The 13678-nt window shown below is 41.3% G+C and overlaps 1 protein-coding gene across 3 annotated transcripts in view; it reads right to left on the bottom strand.

Annotated features, from left to right (window-relative positions):
• Vav3 (vav guanine nucleotide exchange factor 3) overlaps nt 1–13678 on the bottom strand; it is a 328799-nt gene that overhangs the window by 238310 nt on the left and 76811 nt on the right. For all 3 annotated transcript variants that reach the window (XM_051177693.1, XM_051177692.1, XM_051177691.1), the window contains exon 2: nt 7857–7973. In XM_051177693.1, coding sequence (XP_051033650.1) covers nt 7857–7973 — 117 coding nt within the window. The remainder of the gene's footprint in view (nt 1–7856; nt 7974–13678) is intronic.

Here is a 13678-nt window from a genome sequence, read left to right on the forward strand (position 1 = left end):
TGACCCTACCCATGTCATACTCAGTGTTCCAGTCGATCTATATTTACCTAAACTACCAGCTCTAGACTTGTTCTAAGTTTATTTACTCAGCCATTTTTGGGCAATGAGCCAGACATTTACATAACATAACAAACATGTATGGTTTATTCTATTAATAGACAAAGAATCAGAGGGCTTAGGTGAGGTCACAGCAAATGGTCTACCACAGAGTTTGCTGACTTCTACAACCATTTTACTCAAGTCAGAATCTCTACTCCAGGTGAGAGAACAGGCTCTGTAATGCCTTTCAACCTGTCCTTTTCAAATAATTCAAAATAAGACAGATGTTAGCTAGCCACAAGCAATCTGCAGAGGCTCTTGAGTTCATTTTCTTGACCCCTACAAAGCAGAAAAAGAAATAGGAAGACCCCTGAAGACTGTGACCCATTGAAACTTGAAAACCTTGACATCCTTTGAGTCAATTAAGACGATAAAGAAAACATTGAAACCAGCACTATACCATGTATGTAGCACAAAGCAGAGAGGCTCTGGGACTCTGTCTCATCCTTCCCCTTCACCAAATGATAGATGGGAAGACTGACACAGATGTTTTCCAAAGTATAAGGATAACAAAAGATGTAACACTCCTACATGCTAAAAACCACTTGAATTGTGAAACACAACTACTCTCATTAATTTCTGTTACTTGTGGTTGAGGAAACTAGTAGAAATTGGCTCAAAAGAAAAAATGAGGAATACATTGGTTAGAGTCATGGAAAAATACAAACACACACACACACACACACACACACACACACACACACACACATGCATTCAGCTCTGGGCACACAATGTCAATGGGCACATGATGTCCGTAGGCTCCTCTTAGGCTCTATTCTCTCCAAACTGAGACAGTTTGAAATGAAATGTGGTACCCAGATGCTTGTCACTCCTCCAAGTCTCACAGACCCATATGCAACACTTCTAAATCAGAGGGAGCAGAGCAAAAGTGGGAACACACAGCATCCCAGATCCCATTGCTCAGCAAAAGCATGGGGTCATCCAGCTGAACAAACCATCTGAATTAAATGGAGAAATGGAAAGGCTGCTTTACCAAAGGAGATGTAAGACCACAGAAGAGGAAGAAGGATGGCTATGCAGAATACTATTGAAAGACCAAGATTTAATTACTTTGTCCCCTTCCATGATATTAGTTCTTACACTTGATTCAAAATTAGACTCCACCTGTTTACCAATGAATCTTAAACTTATTAAAAATAATAGTGTTAACCAGACCTTGTACCCCAAGTCTGTCATCTCAGCTATTAGGAGCACTGAAGCAAGAAAATAGCAAATCCAAGGCCAGCCTGGACTACAGGATGAGATAAAGGCCAGCCTTGTATATAGAAAGAGTTAAAGGTCAGCCTGGGTAAGTTAGTGAGATTCTGCCTCAAAATGAGGATGGGGGGGGAGCAATGGCAGGATATGGTATAATAGCAGTGAGGTAATGTTCTTGTCTGGTATATATAACACCCTAGGTTTTATCCCCTGTGAGTAAAATCAAATACAACATTAGTGTCAATCACAGCAATGAATACAATAATAGCTAATGTGTCCTGAGTCCTAACCTTACATTGATGCACTCTCACTTTACATATATTAGTTTACTAAGTACATGCTGATCCTCAGCTTACAGATCAGAAAACTGGAGCTCAGGGAGAGTAAATCAGTCATTCAAGACCACAGTCTAGTAAGAAACACAAAATTCAAACCCAGATCTGCCTTGGAAACACAGTTGTAACCAAACAATCGTATTTTACATATCAATCCCAGTTCCCTCTCTCTCCCATCTTCCCATACCCCCCATCCACTCCCCAGGGAGGATGAGGCCTGTTTCATTGACACACCTCTACAATGACACTCTAGATTCCTCTTGACACTCAGATTCCTCATTCTGAACCTTAACATTTTGAAACTGTCCTACAGGATATAGTAATAACCTTTGGCCGGGTATGACTTTCTTTAATTAAGAAAATTTATTGATTACCTCATACCTGTAAGGTGCCCTATAATCCCTGGAACCAAGGAAACAAAGTTTATGGGTCAAGGGAAGCAGGGACAGATATGAGTCACTCACCTGGGTTGGATGAAAGCCTCAGCACAAGCCCAACAACTTGCTCAAAATTACCTCATTAAAGAAACCCACATTCCCATGCACTGAAGATGTACCAACTGACAGTGTACAAGGGCTTGAGTTAATCAAAATGGCAATAAGGACAAATAATAGCCAACACATCAGCATGACATGAAATGAGCAGACATCCAAATCCTGATGAAAATTCTGAATAGATGGAACAAGAGATCTCTAAGATAATTCCAGGAGTGGGCGACATTATGTTAAAAATCGGTATCTTAAGCAAAGAAACTAACAGGCATTTACTTATGGTTGTTGCCATGAAGCCAGAGGATTCATTATTTTGAAAAGATAGGAAATAAACTCAAAGACAAAGAGAAGCTGTGTAAGAAGTCTAAAAGGGCAATGAAGCTCCTCCCCAGAGCAGACTGGCCTCTGCCTGAGGCAAGGACCCTGCCCTCTTCTTCACTGAAGAAACCTACAGTTGCCTGTTAACCTGAGGCCTCTGCTGTTCCCTGAAAGAGTTCAGGTTCCCAAGCCATGCCCTGCTCCCTGAATGGCACGCATGTCCAGAGTTGGGAACACGGGCCTTTTGCTGGGGCTCCCTTTCTTTTGACAGACAAAACAAGCTATAATTAGACCCAATTAGAAATCATGTAGACATTAATTCAGAGCAAATTGAAGTGAATTCCGCAATGAGTAAAGAACTTAATTCTAAGAATCAAGGAACTGCTGAAAGGCAAAATAATTATAAATCATGCTATAGGACTCAAAATGTGTACTCTTTCCCATAAGAAAATTATCATTCATCTGGGTTGATTGACATTTCCCCAGTATAGGCTTAATTTCCAAAAGCAAACACATCCATGTCAGGCCTACAACTCAAATACATTCCTCAAACCAACACTAAAGAGGAGTTACGCAGAGACCAGGGGCCAGCATGATGTCACAAGGGGAAAAGGGAATAGGGGCAGCTGAAAGATATTTGTGAGAACCTGTGACATCCTTGTTTGCCTAGACTTACTCACTTCTGCCACCATCACACTGTGCCTCACACAGCATCCTGAATCTTACCATCCCTAACAAATGAGCCACTCTAAAACCAGACTCAAAGTCAATGAGTGTCAGGTGTTTTTTTAATTTAAAAAAGCCATTGGCTTATCCTTCATGTTCAACCTCTCCCCTGACCACCAAGTGAGACCCAAAACAAGGACAGCAGAGAAGAGTAGAGGGGTTAAAGGCCAGAATGCCAGAGTCCAGATGCTGTTCCTCCCATCCAAGGCTGGTATCTAACCGCCTGTATCATTCTTTACTGTCACTTTTACAGGCTACCTTCATAATGCTTCTGAGAATTGCATGAATCAGTGGTCACAAGCACTCTGAAACCTTCAAAGTTCAGTGGAAAAAAAAATCTAAGATATTGTCATTATATCTCTAGGCACTCAAAGCCACCAAATAAATGTGTTTCAAGTTTACAATGGGTAGGAATTGAAGTACCTTGACAGATATGTTAGCATGGGTTACCTCAAAGCAGCTGCACCACCAGAACATCTGACCCCATAATAAATGAGGAGTTCCCCATTGCTGCTTACATGGCATTCATGCTTAACCTCCCACACTATATACTAGATCAACTCAAGCAGCTCAGACATGGATTTTTCCCTGATTAACAGTCTCCTGGATGGTGCCATTGGTAAGGTCCCCATCTGCATATTGAATCATGGATTTTCCCTTCCTTGCCTGCAGGTCCTGTTTCTATCACTTCTCCATCCCCTATTTTCCTCATCATCTGATTCTTCCCACAGGTTTCAAAATCCTGGATATCAGGAAGATTTTTGAACACAGATAAACATTGTGCTCTTTCTCTTACGCTCCTCCAATCCCCACCATCCATAGAAATAACAAGGAAACACTTCTATCTTGCTTTCTCTTTCATCAGAGACAAATCAGAGGCTGGCACAGTAAATAACATTGGCACGTCATTTTCTTGTCTTAATTTCTCTCTTAGGATGTGCAGATCTCTCTGAGCTGGCAGTTCAGCTTTGGCTTCATGTCTTAGCTCCCACAGGAAAAGCCATGCAACAAATGCCATAGACTGCTTGAGATGCCGTCCCCGTACATGTCCCTTTCAGAGACTACTGAATATTCTCCACCCCCACTCATGAAGCAGTCCCACCACTCCATTGCCATAGACAAGAAGATTCCTCCTCTGAAGGCTCAGCTATACGTACCTATCCACAGCAGGGACGTTGCAATTGCTATGACAGTAAAGGGTCATACCATTTCATCCCACAGAGAAAGGCAATCATGCTGAGACATTTCACCATCAGACAAGCTAGCTTTTGGTGCCTGGCTCCTTGGTCACCTTGGAAGGGAGGGGAACATTGCTCTTCCCAAACCCAGCTTCAGTTCCATTGTGAATCTGCTGACCATGCCAAGCATGGCAGTTACTCTCTCCTTGGGGAACCTTAAAAACACACTTGCCACTACCCCTCCTTACAAGACTCCAAGAACAAACCAAATGTGCTTTCGCAAAAGTCTAACTTGGGAGAGCAGTGAGCTTATTGCATTTAACTCTAGAGTATAGGTGAGGGATTACATAAGAGAGCACGAATGACCCCAAAGCATGGAATGTCTTACTCTAGCATGCATGACAAGCCCCCCATGAGTGCACAAAGCACCATGTAATTGGGACAACATTACATACAACTGGCTAAGAGATGCAGACATGAAGGTCCTATATATCGGGTGTCTGATGAGCATCTCAACCTCACCCCCCCCCTTTTATGAGTTAATATCAACAAGCCTAATCTTAGGTGTTGCTTTCAAGCTGCTTTGATGAAGACAATGGCTGTTTATACTAGGAAAGTAGCATGCTACAGCAATCATGAATGCTGTCCAAGCACTGTACCACTGAGCAGCAATAGCCCCAGCCTTATCCAAATCCCATTTACATCCACATTCCTAATATTGGAAAGTATTTTATCTCTGATTTAACACTCTATTCAATATTTTTAAATAAAAAATTTAGAACTGCACCAATTACCTCAGGCCTATCACTCCCAAAACAGGATCTGCAATCAGGAATCTACTCAGCAGGACTAGGAAATAAACTACATGCAAAGCATGAAGGAGCATGTGCCCTGTAACAGCCAGGTAACCATGCTTATATCATGACATAGTGACAGAGAATCTGCCATATCTGAGTTCAAACCCTTGCTCCATCCCATATTAGATATGGGATTTGGGGTGCATAATTCCTCATTAGCATAATAAGGAAAATACTAGTGCCTCTCTCATTCTGTGTGACAATTAAAAATTAACACATCCATGAAAAAATTTTTTAAAAGCCAGCTTTGTGTTTAGTAACTGATGGCACCAAACCATTCTACTCAGAGTATTTAGTATCAGTAACACAACTATAATTTTCTTCCAGTTTATGTTTAAATACAGTCTGAAGAGATAATCCACCATTACAGACACCAGAAAAAGCTGAGAACTGTAGAGTAGCAAGTACCATTTCAAGTCTAAACCACCATCCCAGGCTTAATCCTTTTCCAGACTTACCACTGTCAAAACATTTTAAGACACCAGAAATAGAATTTGTTTGTCTCCAAGAATTAAAAGAGTTCATTCCTTTCCATCCAAGATTTTGGAATCAACTTTCCTCCAGAGCTTCTATGGTCTACTCAATTGGACAGGCCACCTACATAACACTAAAAAAAAAACCCATGCATTTTGAAAGATATGTCTTTAACACTCCAATCTTAATCAAAATATCTTGTGAACTTAAATCGGGGGGGGGGGTAGGGAAGACACTCCTTAATAAACTTTAAAAAGCCATATTGTTTTTCATTTTTCATTTCTTTAAATCATTTTCACTTTCTATTTCCTCAAAAGAGAATTATGGGTTAGGGACAGGACTGGAGAAGTACGAAAATGGGAACATCTCTTGTACTTTCCAGAACAGCAATCAGCACAGCAGTGTCCACTGTCTGGGCTTCAACTTGATTTCCCTGTCTTCAGTGGTGCCACAGTACAGCACAGCACAGACATAAAAGAGCTTCTCTTTGCTTACTCATGGCCTGGCTTCCTGTTCCTTATGCTACCATGTTTTACCCTCCACATTTCACTTGTGACCCCAAGTCAGTTAAACAACAGCTTGTCAGAGAGAAGGGCAACCCATGATGATACCTCCTCAGTTTTCTTCCACTTCTCCTAAATGTCTGATGACCCACAAAGCTGGGAACTGTTAAAAGACCACAGACTGACTCCAGGTCTAAGCCAGAAAGAGACTTGCCTTCAACCTCCCCACATGAAAGAGATTTCCATCTTGGCTCTACATCAGCATCAAAACACTAACATTTCTGTGAAAAGTTTTTGACAAGAAAATCCATCCAATGCTTGGCTTTTGTCACATGACCAAATATTACATCTTAGACGTTAATTAAAATGCCAGTATCAGGCAAATATTTGAGAAGATGCTAGCACCCAAATTAAAGAATAAGGATGGGGACTAGGGAGATGGCTCAAAGGTTAAGAGCACTTGTTGTTCTTGCAGAAGATCAGGTTGGATTCCTAGAACCCACATGGTGGCTCACATCCATCTGTACCTCCAGTTCCAGGGCTCCAAGGGTACCAGGCACATGTGTGGTGCACAGACATAAATACAGGCAAAGCACTCATACAATTGAAGTTTAAAAAAAAAAGTCTTAAAACAAAATTTTCCTTCTCCACCAACTTGCAACGGAGGATCAAAACCAAAGCCTTGCACTTGTCAGACAGGTTTTGAAGCACAGAGCTGCACCCCAGACTCAGCCTACTTTTCTTGCTCTTAATTCATACCTACTTTCATAATGCATTATAGCTAACTGACTCAGGGATACTCACAGGAAAGGAGTTTACATTCATATCACTTCAGAAAATACTATAATTTTTGAAAGTATGATTTTAATTTTTAATTCACTTATGGGGGATGCCTAACTCTATCCTATCCACATGGAAGTCAGAAAACAGCTTGCAAGAGTCACTTCTCTCCTCCATATGAGTCCCGGGTATCACACAAGTCATTAGGCTTGGTAGCAAGCACTGGTACCCACTAAGTTAATCTCACCTGACCAAAACTATCTTTCACCATGGTTTAGCGTTCACTAAAACACTAAAACCATTTCCATGTGAAAAATATCTCTGACATGCAAGCAATTTGACAATCTCTCAGTCATGCTGGGCTCAGGGAGAGTATATCCTTAGTATGTATTAAGCCCTGGGTTTTTCCTAGCACCACCCCATACCCTTATCTCATGTCTTTTCCAAATATTGCCCAAAGTTCTCACATTGAGAACAGGGCACATCTTGGCTTCCAAAAGTGAGATGCTTTGCAGGTAGACAAAAGGCTGGAGGAGAAGTATATTGGCCCTGGGATGTAAGTAATGGCAATCCATCCTTGGAGGAGGCAAGAGCCGGAAGAGCACCTGTGGATAAAGGATGCCCCTGTTTTAAATCACTTCCAATGCTGTTGCTGCTGTTTGACTTTGTTCTTTGGAATATGGCTTATTCTTATTTGCTAAACCACCAACATGTGACATTTAACTATACACAGACCTCTTTGATTTGGTTAAATAATCTCCAGGGAAAAATTAAATGCTAGGCAAAGGCAAAAGCCCTTGCCTACCATATGCAAGACCCTGGTTCAATTCCAAGACCTATATTTTAAAAAATTAATTAAAAAGCAAGCAATCAGTACCTTTCCAAAGTCACGAACATCAAACAGGTCAAATGCCTCAAAAAGTTCGTTTTTCCTCATTCCAAATGTCTCACAGCAGGCTGACAGGAATGTCCGGATATTCTTCAGACAGAGAAACTGAGGAAAAGAAAACAACAATATATAGTGAATTTTCTGAATGTGACCTATCTTCTGTCACACATGTGCTAGTATGAAAGTGTCAAGGAAGGACAAATGTGTGCTATTTTTTTTTTTGTTGTTGTTCTATCTTTTCATGTGTCTGAATCATACAAAATAATGTTCTACGTGTATATAGTGCATGTTTTTATGTTTTTTTCAAATCTAGATTCTGCACAGCAAAGACTATATGCATTATCTAGCTTCTAAAGCCACCTTATCACTTTTGATCAGCCAGCAGTACTTTGAACTGGCTGTGACCAGACAAACATGGTTTCTACCCTCTTGGAACTTACATTGCCATATGAAATGACACTTATGCACAAAGTGGAAACAGAGCCCTAAGTTAAATTGTTTATTTTATGTTTTACATAGTGCCTAGAGAAGGGATCTGGAGAGCAAGGAGGCTGGGGCAGGTAGAGGTTAACTAAGATGATTAGAAACAATCTCACTAGAGGGGGACAGCGATGTGAGGTGGTCTGAGGTAGGAGTGTCTGGAAAAGACAGTAGAGCAGAGAAGGTGTGCTGGGGAGAAAAATAAAGGCAATCTGACAAGGGAGGGCCTATTGAGTAGGCTTTATTCTGATATGGGAAATCCCAGATGCCTGGCCAAAGGTGAGACAAAAATGTAATGACTTTTAAGGGTCTTTTGGGAACTGTCATGCCGAAGACAGACTAAAGGATGCTGGGGTAGGCACAAGGCAGGGAAACATAAGGCTAATGCACCAAATCCAAGTGAGAGATGACAGGACAACCAATGATACACAACAACTATGTTACACCTGAGGTGCCATTGATAGCCAGACAGTAATTGGGTGCGTAAGTATATATCCCAGGTGTATGGACTTCAGACCTAAGGCCTGGAATCTTTAACAGCAGTTCTCAACCTTCCTAATGCTGCAACCTTTTAACACAGTTCCTCATGTGTTGCTACTTCATAACTGTAATTTTGGTACTGTTGTGAATTGTGATGTCAATATCTGATATGCAACCATTGGAGGGTCTCAACCCACACTTGAGAACCACTGTTTTAGAGTAGAGAAAGCATTAACCATGACATTGATTGAGGCACACTTGGACCACCAAATATTAGGAGATCAGGAGGAGAAGCCCACAAAGGAATGCGAGAAAGAGTGGCCAATGCTGAAGGGGAGAATTCAGGAGGACAGGTATACCGTAAGCCATGTAAAGTAGATGAGGAGACAAACTACATCAGATGTTCCCGGTGGCCAGGAAGATGGAGATCAGCACTGCATAGGAAACTTGACAATAGGGACTTTTATGGGGACAGGGACTGGGGCAAAGGTTGTTTGGAGCAGATCCTGCTACTGGGAAAGAGTGAAAGTGAAGGGAGGACAGAGGCTGCTGAGTGGCACTGCAAAGGGGAACAAACATGACAGGAAGCAGAAAGTTACCCACGAAGAGGCACTGTTACACAACCCAGTCCTTGAGAAGACAAAGGAGAGGGCTCCTATGTTGGGATGCAGGGTTAACTATGGATCCGAGCTGACCTTGGATGCACGCAACTGGAACAGCAGGTGGATGAACAGAAAGATTCTATGGACCACTTAAGAACCAGATGTCAGGTTCACTTCTAATATCTAAAGGACACATATCCACCTAAACACATATCTCAGAGGCAAATTAATTCTGGGTTTGTTTGTTTATGAAAAGTTATTAAATTGTCACCCAGGCTAACTTGGTACTCGCTATATAGCCCAGAATGGCCTTGAACTCAAAGTAATCCTTCTGCCTCAGTTTCTCAAGGGAATACTGATGTTGTAGACATAAGCAACGACCTCTCTCAGCTTAGTAAATTAATTCTTTTGGGAACATGAGCAGCCATGACAAATATCTTACATTTTTATGTACTTATGCCAAAACTTTAAATAAATGTCACTTATGATATGTCAATAATGCCAAAGTAATTTCATAAACTTAATCTTCTGATGGCTGGTATGGGACATGTCTATAATCCAAACTCACATGAGCAACTGAAGAAATATTAGGAGTTCATAGTCATCTTCAGCTATACAGTGAGCTCAGACTTACTCTGGGCTACATGAAACCATCTCAAAACTAAGGAATAGAAAATAAAAAAAAAAACAAAAAAAAAAAAAACCTCCAATAACTCCAATAAGTGAGTAACATATTAGATAATTATTGTATCTTTGTTTTTATTTGTTTCCAAAGCCCAGACTGTCAATATTGTATCTCATTTTGGTTTCATTTATTTATAAATTTGGAGAAAACTCATCTCGCTTTCTTTGCTTTCAGATTTGTCATGGACTTAACTTAGACACCTTTTACCCTTTACAGGAATCATTCTCAGAGGCTTAGATATTTCAGGAGGGGTTAAAACCCCCAGGGATGCATCATCAACCCTTTGAAATTCGAACAGCAACCAATTGGCACTTGCAGCCCCTGCTGTCCCTTTAAAGATTCATGAGACCTTTCCAAGACAGTACCACTCTGCATGTTGCCCCTCCACACAGAATCGCTTATTTACAGATTAAAAGCCTTGCATTCTGCCAAGACTGGCAATAATTACTCTCTGGGGGATTATGCAACTGCTCTCTTACAGGTTTTTTTTTTTTTTTTTTTTTTTTTTTTTTACATAATTAAGTGACAAGAGACTCATAGCTCACCATGGTTGCAAATGCCACCCTCTGAAGATGGTCGCACCAAACCCACATTTTCCCCATGTGTAGGAAAAACAGCAGCGGGCTTCTACTAAAGTGCTTTGATCACTCACAAAGTCAGAAAATCAAGAAAAGCAAGAAGCATCAATCAAAGTCGAAAGAGTTGAAAATCAGTCACGAAGCCTGAAAAACAGGCATTGCCTCACTGGAGCTGATGTTAACTTTACTTCACTTTCACAAGTTCATTTCCATTATTAAGCTCAACAAGTGTTTGCTAGATTTGAACCATGTCACTCGGTGCTGTTGCTTTTACAACAAGCCTCTAGCCTGATTATCCTGTTCAATAGTTGTTTCCAACCAACCATTTTTGAATGTCTGCAACGTCATCAACACTGGAAATACTAAACAGCTCTCTATGCTTTAAGCTTCTCTAGTAATATTCCCAGGAGACTTTCACAGTGACTGAGAGCACTAAACTAGCCATGCACTGTACACGCCTGGGTGTTCTGCTGTGTGCACAAACAAACAGGGTTGAGGGACAGATGAGGTGGGCTTGAGCATCATTAGAGAGGTCCCAAACACAGCTGAGCCCACCAGACTGCCTCCCCCTATATTTGCTATGCTTTGATTCTATTCATTGTTTATTTAAGAATCTAACGTAAAGGCTGAAAGAATAATATACCACCTACTCCAATGTGTGACAATAACAACAATCTTAGGCATGCTTTAGTGCATGTGCTCTTTATTATACATTTTGTTTTTGTTTGTTTGTTGTTTTTGGTCTGTCCTGTTTGAAAGGAGGGTGCAGACATTTTTTTTCTTCATTGCTAAATCATTCACCATGTATCTTTGTGGAGGCAGAATGATTTCCTACATACCAATAACATAAGAACACCTCAAAAACCCAGTTTTCATTTTGTTTGCAAACTTGGTTTTTAAAAGAATTAACAACTGATATCCATTGCCTATTCAAATTTCTACCTTTCCATCCTCTATCTCTTTCTGTAATATTTTTCACTCAAGCTGAGATCTACCTGTTACCTTATCTTTGGCTACCTTATCTTTGAAATATATTTTCCTTTTAGCACATTTTAATTAAAATATAATTGCATCACTTACCCTTCCCTTTCTTCTCTCAAGCCCCTCCTCTGCCACCTCCCTCTGACACCTCCCATACTACTACTCAAAGTGAAAGCCTTATTTATTTTATGTTACTGTTACATGAACGCATATAAATACAATCTGCTAAGTCCATCTTTGTTTTGTGTATATATGGTTTCAGATCTGACCACTTTGTATTGGGTAACCACAGAAGGGGTTCATCCCTGGGTGAGGCTAATTCTCACTCTCTCAGCAGTCATTAGTTGCCTATAGTTCTTTGTCTAGGGGTGGGACCCCATGAGCTTTCCCCTTCCACATGAGCGTGTCTATTGTCACTGCATTGTTCATGCCTTGCTTACACAGCCATTTCTAGAAGATACAACCTTAGAGTAGATGCATTTTAAGATTTCTTCTTTTGCATTGAATTTTATGAAGAGTCCAGGCAGCTAGTCTTAAAAGACACCCCACATTATTCATTTGTCTGATAATTTACCATAGATTCACCAACTGTTCTTCCAGCATTGACAGTACCTGAGAACTGAAGTCTAACTGGCAGAAATAATTCATACTGCAAACATCACAGTTCATCACATCAGACGACACAGTGTTGAGTTGTTGCACCTCCTGGTTAGTTCTAAGGTCCATCATTTGGTTAAGATGGTTGCTTGCCACTGCCCCACCTCTCTATGTCTAGTTTTTAATATCCCCACATAATGTGAATGTGAAAGTCCTGAGTCTGTCTTATTTCTAAACCATTTGTCAAAATGGACATCATCACTCATCCTTGCCATCGTCTACTTAGACTTTCCAGTTCCATCATTCTTCCTCATTTATTAACTGATACATACATACATACATACATACATACATACATACATACGAGCTGGCAGTGGCACACATCTTTAATCCCAGCACTTGGGAGGCAGAGGCAGGCCTGTGAGTTTGAGGCCAGCATGTTCGGGGACAGCCAGGGTTACACAGAGAAATCCTGTCTTGACCAATACATAAATAAATAAATTAGTTAATTAAAATTAAAATAAAAAAGGGAGATGTCTCAGTGGTTAAGAGCACAGATTGTTCTTCCAGAGGACCTGGGTTCAATTCCCAGCACCCACATGGTAGCTCACAACTGTCTATAACTACAGTTCCTGGGAACCTGACACCCTGACACAGACAAAACAACAATTCACATTAAAAAGAAAACCATCATCCCATCTTGTATTTTTTCTTTTGAATAAGAACTGATTTCCATATTATACTAGATCTGCCCCTGAAAGACCCTTGGAACTCATCCCCGTGCCCTTTCACAGCACTGCCATTTCACGTTGCGATCTTGCTCGCCTACATCCACTTCTCCAATACACAGTTTTCATGATCTGCTTCTGAAATCAGCCACTGCCCCAGGCAGTGTTTTCATTTGCAAATGGTATTAGGAAAGCAAAAGAGCATCCAGCAGCTCCTAGATTACAGGCAGCAGCAATTAGTGAACCAACCCACACCTCCACGTTATGTGGAAGTGACCTAGCACTTTGTACTGAAAGGGCTCACTCAGATCACCAGGCCTCGAACAGAGGTGAGTCTGGGACCAATTCAGGTGGAATCCCCCTTACACCCTTCCCTGGGAACTCCCTGGATTGGCCCCGATCTAGCTCCCCCTATGTCTTGTCCCCATCAAGAGCACTGTTGGAGCTCTAATACACCCCCACCCACCCCCACCAAGAGCTTGCCCTCCCCCTACCCTGTGCCCTACCCTACTCACTGTCCCACCTCTGTGGTTGAATGCTGGGACAGAGGGTGGAGTCAACACTCCTGACACCTTTGGGGAACTTCCTGGAGCTGCTCTGAGCATACTAGACCTGCCTATCCACAGAACCACCCAGAATCCCCACCTGACTGGTCTCTGACCCCCACCGCCAGTCCTCT

Source organism: Phodopus roborovskii, unplaced genomic scaffold (genome assembly GCF_943737965.1).
Source record: "Phodopus roborovskii unplaced genomic scaffold, PHOROB, whole genome shotgun sequence".
In the NCBI taxonomy this organism is placed as follows: domain Eukaryota; kingdom Metazoa; phylum Chordata; class Mammalia; order Rodentia; family Cricetidae; genus Phodopus; species Phodopus roborovskii.